At 41.6% G+C, this 21832-nt stretch overlaps 1 protein-coding gene across 1 annotated transcript; it reads left to right on the top strand.

The window, feature by feature from the left end:
• The first annotated feature begins 127 nt into the window (after window positions 1–127).
• On the top strand, window positions 128–10224 carry tamalin (trafficking regulator and scaffold protein tamalin). Its single transcript, XM_086278019.1, has 8 exons — window positions 128–500; window positions 2385–2437; window positions 3722–3776; window positions 5650–5752; window positions 6812–6905; window positions 7962–8028; window positions 8812–8878; window positions 9359–10224. Exons 1-8 carry the CDS (start codon window positions 306–308, stop codon window positions 9826–9828), a joined length of 1104 nt encoding a protein of 367 aa, XP_086134145.1. The 5' UTR covers window positions 128–305; the 3' UTR covers window positions 9829–10224.
• The last annotated feature ends 11608 nt before the right edge of the window (window positions 10225–21832 follow it).

The raw sequence follows: 21832 nt of genomic DNA, 5'->3' as shown, positions 1-21832 counted from the left end.
AACGGCATTTATTTATTTTGTCTTGATAAACACTGTTTGCTGTTGTTGCAATACGAATCAGAAAAGATCCGAGGTGCACTTGAAGGCACCGCGGAGGAGGCAAGTCTCTGTTGCTATTGGCACTCATTTGTGTTCCTCAAAACAGTCCCCGCCTCCAAACTATTCAAAGGAAACAAGAGAAATTGTAGTTGGCTCCACGCTGAAGCTCCAAATTCGATCAGCATCTCCCTCGGCAGGTTTCAGACTCTGTGGGAGGACACCAAGAAAGTTATTTTTACTTTTTTCAGTTTTCATTTTCAACAACAATGACGTTCAGGAGGCTGAAGAAGGTGAACTCCAATGGACCGGACAGCGGTCCCGCATCTCAAGACGACATTTATTTCCCTTCGTCAAAGTCGGACAGCTGCAGGACTATGGACACACCGAGCAACTCCTCGGAGGTTTACAACTACAAGACCCTGGCTTACTCGGGGGGGACGCTGCCCAGAAACTACAAAAAGGTATTGCTACTGTTCCTTTTAAAAGTTTATTAGCTGAATGTACCTGCAAAAGTTTATTTTTTTGGCAGGTAAACTAATAAATTAAAGTTTTATTAAATTTATTTAGTGCTTTTTTTAACTTACAAGGCAAAAACCATTTACACAGTAATTTCTGTATGTTTCCTATTAGTCCTTTTATTATTTAAGCAGAGACTGTAAGCTTATTAAAAGGGTTATCAAGTTATTGTATCCAGTGAGTGGCTGGTCGGCGCCACACAGGACATCTTATAGCAGCCCATCTAGGGGCAAGGGTGCCCACCCAGACTCTGAATCTTATGTTGCATGAAACAGACTTCGCCCATGTTCTTTATGCCTTAACATCTTTATTTAGATGAAAGTGATCTCTAAGATTAAACACATGACTCATGACTGATAAGAGTTTTAGTTGAGAACAGGTAGATTGTAACAAAAGCAAATTTGCATTTGATGATTCATAGAAAGTTTGTCACTGTTGTCATTTTAACAGTAAGTTGCATCAGAGCTACAGGATGCGCTACAGAGTCCGGAGGGACGTGCTTATTTGTTTAAAACTTACAGCAGTTAGTCACAGCATGCAGATCACCTGCCCGGATCTTTCGCTTCGGGCTGTTTGTCTTCTTCCTTCCCTGAGCTGTTTTGCAGTTAGGGACAGCCGTTGACTTTGGGGCAGGTAGGTGGGGGTGGGTCAGCATGAGGATCAGTGTGATCATTGTTATTCACATCACCTGCCGTGGTTTGAATGTTGTGGCTGATTGTGATCTGATTGGTTATAAATTGGCCCTGAGTCTTCTTATTTCAGGGGAAATGATTTTAACCCGTGGCCTACATATTAGTCTGGATTTTAGGAACGGTTTCTGACAGCCCTCATCCTTTAGTCCATGTTGCGTAATGCTTAATGTTTATACTGTAAATTTGTTTGGCTACTGCATCAGTCGCTTTTATTTTCCTCTCATGAAGCTGATTTCAGTGAATTCTGTTGCTCAACTTGCTTTGGAGTTTCTGCCCAAAGAGCACATCAGAGTTGGAAAAACTCCTTTCACAGTGCCCTGTTGTGACTGAGGCATAGTTAAACCCACACACATACGCTAGTGCGCCGGGTTACAACACAGCATTGTGTACACTCGGGGATGGAGATCCTGCTTGAGCCACCCCTGTTGGTCTCTCTGGGTATTTGGGAATAAATGCACTCATTGAGACTCCTCTGGGTCAATTCTGTAAGTGTTGGGACATAAAGAAAGCAACATTTTACTACCCAGAGAGACTGTAGCACAAAGCAGCCTTTCATTGGAGCAGGATTTGAAAATGATTGAGCTGGAACAGAGGTGGATTGATTCAAGTGATTTTAGTGGAGCCTTCTGGACAGATACCTGCCTTATTTACACAGTTAGGTGGGGCGGGGACCTGAACTGCTCCTGCTGGTGAGTTGGCTTTTCTCTCAATGCTGTTATTGTGCTCACCTCTGTGTCTTATTTGCTTCTTTTAATAGACTGAACTTGGTGTAAACAGCGCTGCAGTTTTTAGATTGGTTGACAGTTTGTGCCTGAAGGCAGCCAATTTGCTGTTATGCTTGTAGGTATGCGTGCAACTTGTTTTGATGTAATGAGTAAACAGAGCAGCAGTCACGCATTTCTGGTTTTGTCAACAATATCTCCATGCTGGTATGCAGGTTAAGTAGCTTAACAATACCAAAACACTCTTGGCTCATTATTCGAGACGACTGGATGGACTGGCCACTGATCGCTGAAGTGCTCAGTAGGTGTGCCTAGGAAATGCCCGGAGGGGGAGGGGGGGAAATCCTCATGAGTAAACTTGAAGCTACGCAGGTGTGTGACATGCTTCACATCTTGTTTCGTTTTCTCCTTGCAGGGTGGCGGCTTACAGAAGTGGAAACCCCTTACGCAGACGCCAGAACCACAAAGGTACAACATCCCTCATCTTTCTCTGATATTTTTTTGGACTTTTTAAATTTTTCCCTCTCACTGTGCCTTCACATGAATTTTTTCACGATGGCATCTTCCTCAGAAAAATGATTCAGGGCGAGCAGCCTCATATCGGAGTGACTGGCAGTTGTTCAAACAGGGGGAACACTGATTAAAGCCATTGTTAAGGGAGGTTATAAATATTCATTGAGCCTCACTCCAACAGACCGCTGTACTGTTACTGTACGTCTGCATGTGACGTCCACATGCTCCTGCATACAGAGGAAGTCCTGTGCAGCCAGTGGAGGAGTTTTGTTATGCAGTTTAGTTAAGGATGCAGAGAAACACAGACATTAACCTCTCACTGACTTTCACTCATCCTTCCTCTTGAATTTTGTGTTTGACGTACATAAAAGGCTGTTTTATGGATGCGTCAGAATAAACATCATTAAGCTATGTTCGAACGAGCTCTAAAACCATAAGCCATACTTTTATTATTGGACTGTGCTAGAATAGATTTGCACCATCGTTTATCTCATTCTGGGCAGCCTACTCCATGGTCCCTGTGATATAAGCCTCTAAAGGATATCCCCGCTCTTTAACATCCTACAGTGTCACACCCTGACCTTATCATTTCAAACTGACCATGTCTAATATAAGCACACACCATTGCATAAATTACAGAAACTAAAGCAACTACACAGACTCTGCTGGCTTTGAAGACTACGAGTTTAGAGATAAAACTAAAAAGCCGTGATTGTGGTTCATGTAACCCCCATCAAATTTAAAAAAGGAAAGGACATTTATGCCTCTGCTGTGTTGGAAACAGTGAAAACTTCTCCTTAACTATATCCTAGTGTTCAAGGCGACATCTATAAATGTCCTATTTTGTCCAAATCGTAGTATAAAACCCATTCATCCGCCCATTGTCGTAACTAAATGTCCCATTCAGGGTCGTGGAGTTGCTGGAGTTGATTCCAGCTATAATTGGGTACACCCTTGACAAACCCCCCCTTGTTTACCCATCGTTTATTGAGATTGTTTGTACCGGTTAACCTTCTTATTTTTCTTGATTCTACAACTGAATCAGAAGGTGAATACCTCCTTTAAGACTAAAAAGAATTAGGCATCAACTGTTAGACCGACATGACTCTTACACGATCACTTGGTCTTTGCACTGCTACCTTTAAAAACGTAAAAGAAGCAGCGTTGGCTGCAGCAAACCCAGAGGAGAGTTTGTCCAGTTAACAGTGACAAAATGTTCCTTTTATCATTTTATTTTAGGAAGGTGGTGGTCCTGGAGAAAAAAGAAGAGGAGGCATTTGGTTTTGAGATTCAGGTAAGTTTGGGAGTGATATTTGGGGGGTTGGAGTGGATTTCTGAACTTCTCGAGTGCCACTTTCACGATCCGCCACTATCTCTGTCCACACATGATAAAACCTAAGTGACAGAAGCTTGTACATCCTGTTCTGTGTAGGAAAGGTCACACATCAGTCAATACATCAATAAACCCGTTGATGTTAATCCCATGACTGTGGAGATGCTTTTATTTGTACTTTTTCTCCCAGCATCTGTATTTTGAGCAGTGTGGTTTATTCACATGCCTTCCATGTAATACCTGCCCCGCTCTGCCCTGCTCAGCAGACAGAAACTTTTCACTTCTGACCTCAGTTTGTCTCTGATCTCACTCGTGTGCCCTGAAGCTCCCTACCTCACAATATCGGCTCTGTTGCTCAGACCTCATTCTTTAAATAGTTTGCTAAATGATTAAAGCGTGCGAGTTAGTACATCTTCACATTATCGTGCTTTGGCGGTCTTTTTAGACTTCTTGGACTGAAGTACTTCTTTGAGGAAGCGATATAACTATATTGTTCTATTTCTGGATTTTTGCTGCACGTTCCCACCCTTCCTGACCAGAAGGAAGTGAGATCATGAGGACAAGTTTGATGCTACACAGAGAAAGAGACAGAGAAAGACAAATTTTTGTGTTTTTTTTTTTTTTTTTTTCTCTCGCCGTCTGCTCTGTTAATACTGGGAGTCGAGGATCGAGCACATCAATGTGATATTTGCATTTGAAACAATATTTGCATGGTTGCGTGAGAAGGAAACGAGCAGCAGGATCAGGCTGATTTGAATAGGATACAATCTGTCAGGCTGAATTCGGGAGCAGATAGCCTTTTATAACTTGAATTTTATTTTATGGGATACTTGGTTTTCTTTTTGTCTCTCAGCTGGAAGTTGGTTTTCTTTGTAAGGTAGAAGCTCCTTCAGCAGCAGCATGCTGACTAACAGTTTTGCTGCTAGGGGAAGTCTATGTTCTGCAGTGGTCTGACCTTCTGTAGAGGAGCTGTGGTGACAGAAACTAGGAAGAGCATGCAAATATGTATGGAAGTTACAAAAACGGTTGCCAGAACAACAAAATATTTGGCCTTTGAGTTTAAGTAATGCTCACGTCATGTGGTTAGGTTAAAGTAGCAAATACAACCCAATATCCTGGAGTCAGATTGAAGTTTTCAAAAGTAAATACTACTTGTTATAGGGGACATTTATTACCCCTGAGTAAATGGTAAATGGCCTGCATTTGTATAGCGCTTTTCTAGTCCCTAAGGACCCCAAAGCGCTTCACACTACATTCAGTCATTCACCCATTAGTTTACAGCAATTTCTTGTTGATTTTCCTTTCCCCCCCCCCCCCCCCCCCCCCCCCCCCCCACCAATCTTGTCACTTTTCTCTTGCAGCAGTTAATAAAACCCAACAACTGGTTATGAAATTGGTCATGTGATGATAGAACAGTAAGAGTAATTACAACTGTAATTTGTCTTTTTGTGTTTTATTATCTTTATAGCTGTAGCTTTCCAAATTATTGTTACAGTACTTCCTTTTGACATTTAGTGGTGTATAGTAGTTGATTTGTGAACTGTGATGAGCGGGGCATTAAAATAACTTCAGTGTGGCGCATCAACCGGGCATGTTTCATCAGACGAGGGGAAGAAAACCTCATTTGCTTCTTTGCGTCACATCTCATCTCTGCGTGTTCAGTGATATCTTCTTTCCTGCATTGTCTGTCATGACTTCCTCTGCCGGTTATTCAGTGGCTTTTCAGCGTTGCCACATTCATTTACAACACGTATAAGACGGCACCTAGGCTGGGAAAGTTTTTTGTGTGTGTGTGAGTTCCTTTTATTCAGTGTGATTTTTCTGTCTCCTTCAGACTTACGGTCTTCACCATCAGGACCAAAACTCTGTAGAGATGTGTACGTTTGTGTGTAAGGTCCACAATGACAGCCCGGCTCAGCAAGCAGGACTTAAAGTTGGTAAGCAAACTTCCTCCTTCTGTATGTTTTCCTCTTTTTATCTGAGCTGTATTTAAGCCTAAAATAACCTGGAGAAAAACTTGAAATAGACTCGAGGGGAAGCGAGCGTGACACGAGGCTTCGGTTCAGGTCGTTGTTTGCCAGCTGACGCTTGTGTAACGTGCGTCAACATAAGCACTTGTGAGTTTCTGTTGGTTGTTTAGGGAAGCACAAAGAAGACTGTATCCCTACTCATTTTTCCCAGTCAACAAACAAGCTGGTGATCGACTACTCACCAATGTGGCAAATGACACAAAAGCAAATTAACTTTGAAGGAAGTGATATTTTTTTAATGTCTGGCTTCCTTCTTAAAAAAACAAAATAAAATGAATTTTAAAAAATGAGAAAAAGAAGTCAAAATTACAAACAGCTAATGTGTTATAACTAATTAATTAAACCAGGAAGTGCATTCATATTTTGTGTTTTTGAGAGACTGGGGAAAGACAAGAAAATATTTTATCAAGTGAATTGTGATTGGTCAGTCACAAGCTGTCCACACCCAGTGTTATGTTTCCATTATGTCAAAAAAAGAGGGAAGGAGATTATGTGCTGCTGCTCTTACTGCCCATTTTCTTCAACCTGCGTCTGTCACTTTAGTTTCACTTCCTAAATTCCTTGCATACTCGCTCCATTGTCCCCCCCACTCTCAGTCTTGCTGTGAACACAATGACTTCATCGCAGTGGGGATTTTTTTTTTTTTGAAAGGTCAAAGTAGGCTAAAATCTCACAAAAGATGCTGTCACATGAGTATCCACGCCGCATCTTTTCCTGCTTTGATGAAACTGAAGTAGAACTTTGTGACATACGCGACTTTACAGCTACCCAGATGTAAACGGTTTAATGGCAAATAAACGCTTTTCTGCGGTCCTGTGACGAGCCATATGCCACGAAGACGCGAACTAGTCTTCCCACATTTGTCTCGCACATGTGTTGAGGTTTCCTTCAGAAGTGTGCCTCATCTGGCTGCTTCGTGAGGCGCGGCTGGCTAACATACACGTTTGTATATTTGTGTTTGTGCAGGGGATACCATCGCAAGTGTGAACGAAGCCACCGTGGAGGGGTTTCGACACAAGGAAATCGTTCAGCTCATCAGAGCCAGTGGGAACTCGCTTAGGTACACAGACTCACAAAACCCAACAACAGTGGCTTCAAAACACTTTCCTCAGAATTTGTTAATAAGTATGCTCAGTTCATCGCGGTGGCTAAACGGTTGATAGAGCTGACAGGATGCTCACTTCATGGTTCACCTCTCTAACTCTAACAAAAGTGAATGTGTTTCACATGGGAACAGAAACCAAATAAGTTTGAAAGGTAACAGAGGGCCAAATCAGGAAAGATGAGAATAATTTCTCATAAAAATGCCGTTTTGGTTTTGAGATTAACGTCAGAGAGGCGGTACATCCTGAATTCTGTTAAGGTAACATGAAAGATGTTAGTTACAGTTTTTCATTAACAATGCAGATGGTAAACATTTGCACTGGCATGAAACGTGGCAGTTTGCTTTTATTGTCACTTGCATATAGGAAAACAATCAGAAGGTGCTATTTCTGTTTTTGGAGTCCAGGAAAAACGTGAAAAATAATTGAGGTTAACTTTAAAAATCCTTCCGTATTGTACTCGTTTAACTCTCTTAGAATAATTTGTGTGCCTCAGCTTTATTATCTGGCACATCGCCGTTTAGAGTCCTTATCTGTCGGTGTGCTGAGTGGGTGTTTTTAATTTGAACCACACAGTCTTCTTCAACCCCCTTCTCTGCTTGTAAAAGATTAAAAGAAAGTTAGCATGGTGTAAGATTCTCTGAGCTGATGCAGAAGAAGTGAGGCGAACCGCATCAGAGCGCCAGTGTAGACACACTTTACAGACTGACATCATCTAATTATACTTACAGTTCAAGTCAGTAAAAGCTGTTAGAGTGAAAACGAGCTCTGTATGTTCTCTCGCTCATGTTATTTGAACAGATTTGCGGCACTTAAGTGGAAACTGTGTTTCTTGTTCTCCCCCCTTGCTTGTAAACCAAACCCGTTCCTGTTACTAACTTTATGAAAAGAGCCTTTCATATGGTCAAGTTTTATTTATTTATTTTTTAAATCGCTGTTTTCTGCCCTTGTAGTTTTTATGCGCTTCCTGCTACGCCTGTTAACTCTACTGCCTTCTGGTTTTTTGTTTAAAGGCTGGAGACGGTTTACAGTGACTCAATTCGAAAAGCTGAACTAGAGGCCCGGCTGCAGTATCTAAAGGTGAGTTGTTCACTGTTTGTCAGTGGTGAGTCAGAACGGATGAGCGTCCAGCAGCCTCTCACACATGCACACCCGCTTAAACATTAAGTTACACGCTGGATATAGACACCACACCTCCCTCCCTCCACACCTGTCCCTCCAGCAGCACCGCCACCTGTTACATTAGCAATTTGTGCAGCAGGCCCACTGATGGCTGCACACATTCTTGACTCGAGCTGCCTGTGAAGTGGCCTTAAGTGAGCGAGCTTTCCCCCAAGATTACAGCAGCTGTCCTTTTTCTAATCCTCAGCGACACAGCTGCCTGAGAGAATAAACCAACATTTTAAAACCTGCTGCTGAACACGGCACGTTTGACGCACAAGATGAAGTAAATGTTAATGTGTAAATAAATGTGACGTGGTTGTTGACTCATTTATGAAAAGATAAAAAAAAAAAAAGTGAAATGAGTGAAGGCCGCTTATGCAACGATGACAAGTCTAAACTTCAGTTAACAGTCTATGACATGTAGATTTACCATCTTCAACTCCGTTTTAGTCTGTAGCTTCTAATTCTAGCCACGTGGCATGTTGGTTACCTGCTCAAGCACTGATCTAAACTGGCACCGTATTTTTAATATTATTATTATTTTATTTTTTTGTTTAGTACATCTGTGGTGTGGGCTCAGATGATTTAGCTTTATTGCTTTTAAAGGTTGCACATGAGGGTGGTGGATTTCCTGTCTGTATGTTGTGTTGTTTTGTTTTCCTCTTGTAATCAATTCCAATATCTTGTGTTGTCTTTTAGCAAACGCTTCATGAGAAATGGGATGAATATCGCTCACTGATGGTGCAGGAGCAGCGCCTTGTTCATGGTAGGTGATTTTTTTTTTTGGCCTTGTGCAGCTCAACTTGTACATGCATACAGAGTCTGCATTCTTCTATTCTACTTTATTAGTACTTTTTCCACATCCAGACAAGATTCCAAAATGTAGTCAAATTCCAGGTCACACTAAATCCCAAATGTAAAAAAACAAACCATAAATTAATTAAAAACAAGTTCATGTATATGTATCCAGAACATTTTATGTCATCCTGATAACAAACTGTACCAATCACATTACCTCCTTCTTGAGGGGGAGAGAATCAGGATGTGTATGACTGCTGCTTTGCAGGAAGTCCTGATTACATAGTAGAAAACAAACAGCTCGTTGCTATAGTCGGGTGGTCGCTTGTGCAAAATGAGGCAAACAAGACTCACAGAAAATTAAAGCAGTGTTTTTTCATTTATTATTCATGTTTTCTTTACAATTGGTCAGTTTCCCATGTCCTCACGCTGCCCTTCTTCACCGCAGGTATAGTAATGAGTGACGCCGCCTTGTATGAGTCCCTGGAGTCAGCCGGTGTGTATGGCAGCCTCGGCGCTCCTAGCCCTGCGCTTCAGAGAGCCCTGCACTGCACAGGCAGCACCAGCAGCAGCGCCAGCTTTCTCAGCACGGCCACCGAGGATGACCCTCTCTACCAAACCTGCATATATCAGGCGGATGGCAGCGTGGACTCTGACAGTGCAGAAAAAAAGAAAGAACAGTTACCGAAGCTGCAGCGCCTCCGGCCGACCAGCGAGTTCTTTTCAACGCCCAAGACGCAGCTGACCCGCAGCGCCAGCACTCGCAGCTACGTCAAAGGATCTTCGTCGTCCGTTCCGGGGGAGAAGCCGGGAGCCACGCTGCAGAGGAAGCCCAAACAGAAAAGCTTCCGCAGACGCCTCCTCAAATTCATCCCCGGCTTAAACCGACCACTGGAGGAGGAGGAGAGCAAACTGTGAGCGGCAAACTGTTCACAGACAGCAGAACTAAAGACTTAAAGTAATAATTACTGCCAAACTAAAGTGCCAAAGAAAACAGCAAGCAGCCCCAAAGAGTGAAGAATTTAAGACCAAAGTGTATTGGTTCTGTAGTTGCACCTCTTCCTGTTTAAATGGGTAGACCAATGGACATTTAGCTACATTCGGTAGCATTCAGTGTTTTATGGCTGTACATAAGTTGTTGTTGTTGTTGTTGTTGTTGTTGTTGTTGTTGTTTTTTTTTTTTTTTGTTTGTTTGTTCTAAGTTATTTATTTATTTTTGCATGTTCAGTTTATGTTCAGAATGAAGGATGTCCCAGTTTGTACTGCATGCACAAGTTTAATTTTGACAGCTGAATAAAACACCGATGATCATTGTGACTGCGTTGCAGAACATTTTGTAAGAAAAAACTTTGATAATGACTTCAGATGACTCAGGCTGATCATATTTTGTCTTCTCTACTCGAGGTCACGGTTCCCAAAAATAAAACTTGTGGCTGATGATTATATGCGTATTATTTTGTGCAGAACTTGCTTGAAAAGCTATTTTCCTCCCCAAGCCACAACTGTTTGTGGGAATTGTAGCTGCCAAGCTTAAATTAGTGCCAAGACCCCGAGTGTACACACAATCTGTAATTTCCCCTGGTGGAGATGTGCTCTGCTCCATGTGATGCTTTTAAATATAGTAAGCTTTTATAATTTCACAACTCTTCCACCGTTTAAGAATCTTATCAGCCGAGTTCTGGAGGTTAGCGTGCGGCTTGGGATGCTTTAGGCTTTTTTGTGGTGTGAGATATCCAGAATGGAAGCTGTTGTATCTGCTCTGACACAGTTTATTGTTGTGAGAATAGTGAGGAATGTGCAGAGAAAGGCATGACCCAGAATTCCAAACACAACCGCTTTCTTTCAGCTCCTGCAGGCGAATGCTGATCCCTACTCTTCCACACTACCATATTCCCATGGCGGCTTCAGTTGTCCAAAGGCTCGCTGGGTGTTGGGGTGTGTGAGCGTTTGTTGGGCGGGGGTCGCTTGGAGTCTTTTCATTCCTGGCTCCCAGCTGACCCATGAGGTCATGGTGGTCACTCTCTCATTGGCTCTGTTGGGTTGATCCCTTTTGTCCTCTGCTGCTCGTTCACAGATGCATTAGGAGTGACGATGCTGGTGAGCGATGGTATGTGGACATGTGTCAAAGCCAGGCCCTCTCATCCTCGTTTTTCTAGTGAGAAGCAGAGGAAAGGACGTCGTTATAAAGGATTGTTATGCGTGTGTATTGGTGCTTAAAATATGGGGTTGGAGTGAATGGGCCAAATGTGTAACGAGGGTTTAATTAGTCAAGATAATTGTCATTAGTGCACAATGTGTGGAAGAGCTATATAACGGAGATGTGGGGCCCAAACAAGCAGGGTGCAGTTGATGCTCAGCAATTAACACCACAGGAGATTAGGCTAGGCGTGTGGTTGCTGTTGCAAATATTTGCATGACACCCACAAGCTTAAAGACTGCTGTTGACATAAAGACTAAGTGGAGAATTTGTTTTAGTCTTTGCACAAGTGGGTTTGACAGGTTTGCTTCAGTTTCTGCTTCTTGTGCTTCGTGAACTAATTACTAATAAACTTAACTGCCATCTCTACTGTCACAATAGTTTATGACAATTCTTAGTAAGCTGGATTATAAACTTTCTTCTCTCACAATGTTTAAGTGGAAAAGCAGCTTCAGAATTGGAAGTAGGTGATGCAGGTACATGAATAAAGGGAAATTAACAGAATATTTTCCAGGTTTTTTTGTTTTGTTTTGTTTTTATATATATATCACGCCTCGTCTCAAGATGTTTCTACTCAATTTAAAATAAAAAATCCAACGCGGAACATGAGACTTTTCTAGCTTAAATTTCCACTTCACTGCATCTGACGTGTGAGATGATGGGCCCCTGGGAGCAGTCTACCCGCTAATGTATGTAGCACGATGTCACCTGAGGTGAAGTCCGGTGATTCTATAGACTGCAAGATTTGGAAATGACCTCTGGGGCCAGCTCTTGTGAGATGCCTTTAAAAGCATTATTGAGAACTTTCAGTTGTGTGTGTATGTGTGAGCTGTTTGTCCTATTCATGTCATACTTAGTGTGAGTTCCCTCCAGACCAGGAATGTCAGACATGTGGCCTGAAGGTGAGAACCGACCCCGAATCTAGATTACTAAATACTAATTGCTTAATAACCTCAGAAAGCATGATAATTATGCTAAGTCAATAATAGCTTCAGTTTTATAGCTCTTGGCCTGCAATGTATTTCTAGGTCTTGAGAATGTCTTTGACTGAAAGGGTAAAATACTGCGCTTGTTTAGATTCACTTATTGTCAATGTGTAAAAAATGCACAAAGAAATCCTGCACACTACCTGGGTGGCTGTGGCTCAGGTCGTAGAGCAGATCCGCTACTGATCGGAAGGTTGGTGGTTTGATTCCTGGCTCCCCCAGTTTGCATGCCAAATATCCTTGGGCAAGATACTAACCCCAAATTGCGTTCATCGGAGTGTGAATGTTTATTAGTTGCACTTGAGTGCTTGTATGAGTGGGTGTGAATGGGTGAATGAGGCATGTTGTGTAGAGCACTTTGAGTACTCCGGGAGAGTAGAAAAGCGCTATATAAGAATCAGTCCATTTAGCTCAGGTGTGCATACACACACACACACACACACACACAGTTCCATATATTCTTGTATGCTTAAGATGGTAAAAATGCCCATAGCAGTTTTATTGCACTTGTGTAAGAAAACTGTGTATATATAGTAAACAAGAAATAACAATAAATAGTGTGGCCCTGGGTGCTTGTAGATTTGATGTGTTATTGATTTTAGTGTGGGTGATTTCAGAGCAGAGCTCACTGTGATGGATCTGAGATTAATCGTGCAGTCCATCATGCTTTGATGGACCTGAAATGTTTGCCTGAGGGCTGACATTCAAACAGCAGATAGGCAGGGGAGATGAGTCCTTTAGGATGCAGTGTACTTTCAGCAGGCAGCGTGATCTGTTGTTGAGAGCAGAGACTCCCTTCTTATCTGCTGCAGAGTTCCAAAAACTTCTACCTGAGAAGATTTTGTGGCTTTGTAGATGGAAGTTAAACTGTAATGGATGTGCATTAGGAAATACTGTTAGAATGACAGTTATATATTTTTCATGTCAGGTGTTTTTTTTTTTATCATTACTGTAAATGGATGCACTTCTTCACACTGAAAGAAAGGTAGGCTGCCACGCAATAGGTTTAATGGTCTGGCCCACTTGAAATCAAATTGGGCTGTAAGTGGCCCATCCAGTGGGCCACTTACAGCCCAGTGGGTCTGACACCCTTGCCCTTGAGAGACTTTCTGCCTACACCACTTTGTGTGTGGAGGGATGTGCATGCATACACAGACACAGACATGGCTGCTTGGCTATCTTTGCGTGGACATTCAAAAACTCTCATCTAAATGCAATTCTGACTTTTACCCTAAAGCCAAGTCTTAAATTTCAAACAGGCTCTTTAAGGGGTGTGAAAAAAAAGATAACGTTTTATGCACTCTTACAGTTTCAAACTGAAACTGGTTCTGACAAAGATAGCATAAAATGTTTTTATTCTGGTTTATTTATGTCTTGTATTTGGTTTCCTGTGAGTTCAGTCACTTGCTGAAAGCCACAATATGCTTCTTCTGCACAGCCACATGTAACTTTTGTTACTTATTGCGTGCATGCGGGAGTTTTAATGGACATCTGCAACCGCTGCTACAAAAACAAACCAGCACTACACTCTCCCCAGTCGAGCACTGAACTAGCTCTGAATAATGCCTCTAATAGTTCCTCATACACTGCTCATTACTCCAGCAATAACAAACAGCCATCACAACACACGCGAAACAAAAATGCCTAAATAAAAAAAGTATGCTGTCTCTGGCCTTGCTGTACTTATTTATCTACTTAATTTTAGTTTTGAGCTTTTCATCCAAAGTCCCAGAGCCTTGTTTCGACAGGGTTTAATCAATTGGCGAATCTTAATTTTAAGACTGGAGATCAGAGGGGAAAAAGTTCCACTGACCCCTCATGCATATGCACGTTCCTTTTGTGTCCCTTTACATGCAAGTTCAGCTGTAGAGTTGGACTTTTTAAACCAGCTGAAAGTAGCTCAAGACACAGTAGAACAAAATGTGCCTGGGGGACGAGTCCTCTTCCCGTCTGTCAGTTGTGAAAATGAACATTTGAGAAAGGGAAGCGGGAGGGCCTGTAGGACAGAACTGAGCCTCTGTGGTGAAACAGTTCAGACCAGAGTGCTATTTCTCAATCCTGCTACATGCTGTGGCATCTGATTGGCCGTTAGTCCCCTCAGGTTCAAATGCTGGATCAGTGTGCTGATGGTTAATAATGAGGAAGCAGTTTAGCTTAGCACTTACACAGCTACTTATTTGCAGAGACGAGACGCCAGACAAAACCACTAATATTGTTCTCACGCAAGATACCAGCCTCTCTGAAGCACAAATATCATCAAAAAAAGGAGGAGGTTTTTAATCTCAGAAACTGGGGGTGGTAAGTTGTGTGTGTTACGAGGGCAGAAGCTTGTGTAGGCCGTCACGGCAAAGGATGTGGGTAACAAATGTGCCGGAAATCCACCCTAAAGATAAGAGAATAAAACTCAAGGCAGGGTTTGAAAAAAACAAAACAAAAAAACCAACCCCCAGCTTTATAGGTATGCATGCATCTACATATCCATCTGTCTGGCAGTCTGCGTGTGTGTTTAATGGGGAGAGCGAGAGTAGATAACGTGCAATATTGAGAAATGATGTCTGAAATAAAGACAGAAATTGTCCTTTACATAGAAAATATAAAAAAGGAGCGAAACATGCCCAGCGTGACTAAGATGACTCAACTTTATTGCAAACCTGAGTGGCCGTCAGCTTCAACAACGGAACAGCTAAATAAATGCAAAGAGCTGTAATCGCATCATAATCTGCATATCAGATAAAACTCCTGCATTTGGTTTCCCAGCAGCGGGGTACTGATACCTTCAGTCGTCTCTTCTATCATCACTTTGTGGATTTATCTGCCCCTTTCCTGTACGGTTCACAATTTTAACCCAACAGCTTGTTAAAGAACAGCCCAGAAACTCTATTAAGGAAGTGTGCAGATGTTTAATTTGTAAAACTTGGTCTGTAGCTGCATCGGTTTGAAAGATTTAAAAATAATAAACATTTCATCCCAAAGTAACGGTTTCCTTAGAATAAAAGATTAATGAAAATATGCAAACAGCAACTTGAAGTACATATTAAAGCCTCTTTTTGTTTGATAGACTGATGGGAGTGTTCAAAAGTGGGGAATTTGCAGCTACTGAGATTTTCATATTTTTATGTTTTTATATCTTGTCTGTGGTTCTCTCACTGGTTTGCAGTAGGCGAACCACGGCTGGGAAAAAAAACAAGAAATGTAATATCATGTGTTTCCATACGACAGTCAATCAAGACATCTGATGAAAGTGGTGTGTTTGTTTGCATTTGTTGCAGCAGCTGGTGAAAAATCTGATCAAACACACACCTACGCAGGCCAGAGGAAGCAGATGAGATAAGTATTCAAGAAGAAATTCACAAAATCTTTTTTATCCCACTCTGGAAACGTTCTAGACTTTATCATCTACCTGTATGCGAAAAACAAAAAGAATGTCATGTGAGCTGCTGTTATACTGTTGATTTTTCAGGGCTGTAACACAGAACAGTTGAAAGATTTAAAGGCTTCATGCAACTCTGACAATACAAATCAAAGTACAGACGTTTCTGGCAGAAAATTAATTCTGTTTTCTGCATGCATGGTGTATTGGAAACACGTGGTTATATCATGTAATGTAAGCCTTGCAATTGTATCGTATTTGCATTAAATTTATGGGAAAAGAAGCTGCCCTTTAGTGCACAAAAGAAACCTGCGCCACACAAAACACTTGTCTCACAACAAAGTTCATCTTTACACTACTGACCCTGGAGTTTTGACCTACTCAGACATCTTCTTCTTAGAAACAGGTGAACTTGTGCCAGAAACCTTTAGTCTGCTTCCCATTTAGAAAACAAATTACAAACTTTGAGAGACGTTTGAAGGACCGGGCAGAGAAGGCGTGATGAAAGATACTGCATAATGGATCCAGTGTTTTTAAAGATCAACAAGCGATATTGTATCTGTGGCTCTCCTGCATAAAATCGGGCAGTTCTTTTATCTAACTTAGTGGCAATGCCAAATGAGGTGATAAACTGCCCTATTATAGGGTAATGTTTTTGTTTATGTGCTTTTGGGTGGAAGAAAGGGACTTTGTGATCTGTTAAAATCCAGTTCCATGTTATGTGGTTGACACACAGATACATTTTAGGTAGAGGATGGATATCAAAGCTCTGGAAGTGACAATATTTGTTTTATTGCAGGGAAGCAGGTAACTGAGGTTGAAACTGTTTGCATACGTGCCAGACTGTCTACACAGACGGTTACTACAGCAACACTTCCTTTTCATCATCACTTCATATCGCAGCGTTAAATAAATTCAGCTTTAACTCACCATCCCACACTCTAAGCTATATTTTTATTTCCTGTTAAAAGAGTAGCAGGCGTTAAGCCTGCGTCATTGAACATGCTTTTGTTTCCCTCTGCCGCTCATGTATCAGACACTCGTGACCGTTTAGCTTCACTGCCCACTCTGGGGAACAACAGCTGCATGCAGCTTATCTCAGTACATAATGTGTATATAAAAACATCCTGATGTGATGAATCATAGGCTGTCTTTTAATGCAATACACATGTGACTGTGTTTGGGTTAAACTCTGAATCTCTGTTTTTTTTTGTCCTGCTTTCAAAGCATCATTACTGCAGCAGATCTGGAATAAATCTTTACATCTGGAAGGCTAAATCGTCTGGATTAGATCTAATAATATGCAGGTTATTTTCTTGATTCTGTATCTTTGGAATGGTGAAGCATAGTGTGTGTCCAGATGGTGTAGGATGGGCCTCAGGCTGAACGTTCAGTTTTAAAGTGGTTCCTCTTTTTTTAATATAATGGTTTTATTGTGTTTGAGAACAAAAGTCAGATAAGGAAACACCTGTTAATCCTCTGCCACTTCCACTGTAACCGACGAACATGGAGGTTTACCGAAAATGACTGAACGTATCTTTGCTCAGTGGTCAGATTTCCAATCAGGTTCTGTTTAAGTGAAGTTTTCAAATGCTCAGATCAAAATAAACCTCCATATGTAACTTTTTTCACGTGTTTCTTTCTGTACTTTACTCTACTATTGACCATTCAGCCTGAAAAATGTTTTACTTTAGTTTAAGGCATCTCAAATTATAGTGAAATAAAATTATATCAAATCCTATGCAGCAAAAATACAAAGAAAGTTAAAATCTAGTAAAATCTAGACTAAGTAATCACTGTGTACTGTGATGTCACCCCAGTGGCACTAAAGTATTGCTGTCGTCAAACAGGATAGTAAGCTTTGTTAGCAAACTGCGTCCATACAGTGCAGCAAATATAATACCAGTCTTCCATTAATACAATCAGATACTCAGGAAGCCATTTTATTATATAGGCATATTTGTCATATATCTTCAAAGCACCAACACCACAATCACATTTAACAGGTACAGTTAACCGGCTTGAGTTACTGCAGGCAAGGCCTTGCAGACAGCTAGTAGTTTAGTTTAGTTGACAGTATAAAACATGCAGTCAATACACAAGTGCTTTAAAGCTTCATTGTTTCTGAAGACTACCAGACGGTGATACCCGTGGCTGCAAAAATACCTGCGATCCTATAGAAATCTGTGCAAAAATAGCTTTTACTTTGGACCCCAGTAAGCACTTTCCTGCTGAGTTTATGGCCTCAGCAACTCATTTTGGGTCACACAGACTAAATAATCAAGTCTATTTTGTAAATCTTGGTCATATTATTTTTCTGCATGCTCATTGGCTAAAGACATAAAACCCAAACGACTTAATTCTTGCATTTTTATTTTTATTCTAAGCTTTATTATTATTTCATTTGAAAGAAGACGTCAATGGCATGTTGCATGTGATGCTAATTGATGACAACAGATTAAGTGCTCCAAAATACACCAGAGAGGAGACAATGATGAAATTTAAAAAATGAACAACATTTTAAAAACCACACATAAAATAGTGTTTTTAAGCATGAGAGGAACGTGATAAACCTGACTGACAAAGTCATTTTTGACCCATACTGTATGTTTAAGGGTTAAAAACTCAGTCTCTGTTATATAAAACCCCTGACAGCTGTGAGTGTGCACACAAAGACAGAGAAAGTCCTCAAACACAATAGCAGGAAGTGTCATGAGGTTATATCTTTAAACACACAGTGGCCTCAGTTTCAAACTTTTCCCCACAAATTGTAACAACAAAAACATTTCAGCTAAATTATTTACCCAAACCATCACATTTTTTTGCCGTTTTACCCCCAACTGATTCTCATAACTGTAGTTTCCACATCAAGACTCCCTCCACATATCTACACTCGAATCCAAAGACGCAGAATAGTGACTGTAACTTCTTCCTGCCTCCAAAGACAGGAAGTGTTGGGGATCAACTTGTTCTGGACGACATTTTTTCCCCAGGAGATGCTGAACAAACATAACCTCCACGTCCACACTGATGGAACAGCACAGCAGCATATTGTACAGCATATTGTCTTCATCTCCCATCATTCCAGAGCAAATGAAACCAGCATGGCCGCCTGAAAGCTGCAGAGCAGAAGTGTCTGGCCTTCAGGAATGCTGGAAGCTGAAGCGTTTGGGAGAGAGGATGTTGACTCACCATTTTTTTAAGAGCCAGCTTCAGGAAAACAGAGGGGATGACGTTCAGAGATACTGTAGTGTGTTCCTTGAGCGTAGTTAGCTGGAATTTACAGGAAGAAAACCTTGTGCTTTGTATGATAACAAAAGGAAATTACACAAACAACCCCAAATTTTGTTTCTGTACTTTACTGGAGTACCTGCATGATTCACAGTTCATAATGATCCCTTTCTACCTGATAGAGGACCCAGTGTTTGAAACACTTGCCTTCTGTTTTAGCCAGCCTTCTTCTGATTGGTTGTCCCTCACAAACATAAGGTTTAAACAGCAGTGAAGTATACCATATTAAGATATCCCCTCTTACTGAGCAGAAAAAACTGTCTGAACCTGGGTGTTTAGAAAAGTCAAGAGTTACTTCTACATAAATGGATGCATACTGTACATAATGTGGGTCTGCCTCAGTACACCACCTCAGTGGATTCTAAACAAAACAATAAACATATGATTGAAGTGTGGGGCATCTTATTCTTCATTATCGGACTTAAAATACTTGGTACACCATTACTTGGGTATTTTTAAAGCTCAGCAAGGTCGTATTTATAAAACGTGTGGGTCCGGATTTTACACAGACTCGCTTTCATCTGGTGGTGTTTAGATCATTCTCACTTTTGCCCACACACTCTCCACCTCAAAGTCCTTCACTCTCAATCCAAGAAGGTAGAACTGACTCATCTGTGGTAATGACACATGCACAAACACTTCTTTGCGAATAAAGTGACGACTGTGAAAGCAGACACTACAGCGGCTGTGATATCATATTCCTAAAACAACTGAATTATCTTTGTTGGAAAAAGAAGAAGTTTGCGTGTCTGTCTTTTGACTTTGTGGCTGCTTCGTCTGCTGCCACTTCTTCCTTTTGTTTTTCATTTTGGTTCATATCCCATGATTAAAATCTATTTCTAAGAGCCAGAAGATTCCCCTTGGTTAATCATATCTATAATTTTCATATCCTTTATGCTCTTCAGTTTGGTACCACAGTAGTTTGTTGGGCTCGATTTAGCACCAGACAAATAATGACTGTATACGCCGTGTGCTGATGAGATCGGGGAATTCACTGTGATTTGAAAAGAGACCAAACAAAAGCACACTGGGGCACAGCTATTATCCATTTCGGTGAATGGCAGCAGTGGTTCTTGCGGCTGACGTCTCTTTTCCGCCTTCTACGAGTTTCTTCAATCTCTGTTTAATGCTGAGAAGCAAGCCTTTGTATTGTTGGGGGATTTCACCTGCATCAGTGCAATCAACCCTGTGATACAAGCGCTTTATAAAGTCCCCTGCTTACGCTTAAACAACTAGATCCTGACCTTGAGCAGGTCCAGGAAACTTTGAGACAATAACACCACTATTTCATCCACGGACTGTATCTGGAAAAACAAGAGGAAATTCGCAGGGAAAAAAAGGGAAAAGTTTAAGATGAAAAGCGGCCAAAGTCAGCCAACAGCCAATAGAGTGAGTCACTTATGGCGACTGTCCCAGACCTGGAGAGGAATCAAAACAAAAAGCACCAACAGCTCACCACAGCAGCTCATGAGGAGATGCTAGTTAAGGGGAGTTCCTGGAAGACCTTTATGCTGCCCCCCACCACCCTGTTTGGGGCCTCGTGTAATACTTCCTGACTGTTTTCCTGTGGGACCTGTGAAAACAGTCCCCACCCTCGTCCACGCCTCTGCGGAGATACAGCGAGAATGAAGGCAACCACGACGACCCAGAAATCCAGAATAAAGGAGACAGCTAACCAAGGTGTGACTTTATGAAGAGGTGCTTCCCCCTCTGAGCTCATGACCTCGTATTATTTTCCTACAGAGGCGCTAAGTCTTTACTCAAGTAGCACTGATGCTACTTAAGAATTGCTTTACAGATGAACACTTCAAAGTCTGTTGTGTTCCTTTGATTTGTTACTCATAAATACAGATCAGTAACAAATTAAAGACGCAGTCGTGTCTATATTGAGGGCTATGTTGTGGAATGGCCTTACTGGCTGGTTTGTCTTCTTAAATTAACTCACAGTTCCTCTAAGTCCACCTTTTATCCCTGGATAAAACATTTTTATCCTGATAACAGTGGTTTCTGTAAGGATGACAATATCCTCATGCCCTCATGGGCAGCGAAAGTTTTGATGTTTCTTAACGAGATACAAGCCATATATAACTGCTTTCTTCCAGTCCCTTAAACCTGTTTCATTCTAAGGTCCAGCAGGGGGAAACCACTCCAGCGGTAATCTCTGTTCCCTCAATAAACATTTTCCTGGTTTTAGTCAGTAGTTTCCCATCACGTTGAAAACATGGACGGACGGACAGACGGATGGATGGATCCTATCGCAGGGCTGAGACAGAGAGACACACACAATCCTTTGGACTCACATTCACACCTTTGGGCAAATTTAGAATGACCAGTAAACCTAACAGTTAATCTCACCTTCTGCATGTCTTTGGACTATGGGAGGAAACAGGAGAGAACCCGTGCAGACATGGGGAGAACATGCATACTCCAAGCAAAATACGGTGGACTTGAACCCATAACCTTCTTGCTTTGAGGGAAAAGTGCAAACAGCTACACCACTGTGATGCAACCATCATACTTAGCTAAAATCCTGCAGCATTTCCATAAAGTTTTTTATTCATCGCCATTTTTCTTGGTTTTGATGGCCTTGGTTGTGCCCCAGTGACAGCCACACATGTATCCCTGAGAGTCAACCACACACAGTGGACGAGGCCCAGCGTGTGTGGCTAAGTGAATGTGGGCAGTTGGAGGAATGTGAGAGTGGGAAGGTGGGGGGCATTCTTGTGACCTACAAATGGACGACAGAAAAGATTTTGTCCTCTCCGGGTGACAGAGACAAGCTTGAAGACAGAGCTCGTTATTCAAACTATGCCGTGATGAAATGTCTCTGATGGCAGCACAGCCGGGTCTTACGTCACTTTCGCTTAATGTAATCTGGACCCAAAGTCATTGTGCAACACTGGCAGCCACATGGCTTTGGAGACAGATTTAGAAATCCACAACTTTAGCATTACATCTGCAAATCATCTTCATTTACTAAGATCTCTCTTTTGATTCTCAGCTGTGGAAAAAGTACCATCATGCCGAAACATAATCCTATTTAATCAACTTGAATCTTGTACAATGTGGTCTCCATCC

The sequence above is a fragment of the Aulonocara sp. 'chitande type north' Nkhata Bay genome, linkage group LG20, assembly GCF_057382095.1.
Source record: "Aulonocara sp. 'chitande type north' Nkhata Bay isolate Kocher_YH1m ecotype deep benthic linkage group LG20, A_spYH_male_GT1.1, whole genome shotgun sequence".
In the NCBI taxonomy this organism is placed as follows: domain Eukaryota; kingdom Metazoa; phylum Chordata; class Actinopteri; order Cichliformes; family Cichlidae; genus Aulonocara; species Aulonocara sp. 'chitande type north' Nkhata Bay.
The sequence above is the reverse complement of the archived record's forward strand: the minus strand, read 5'-3'. Positions and strand labels throughout refer to the sequence as shown.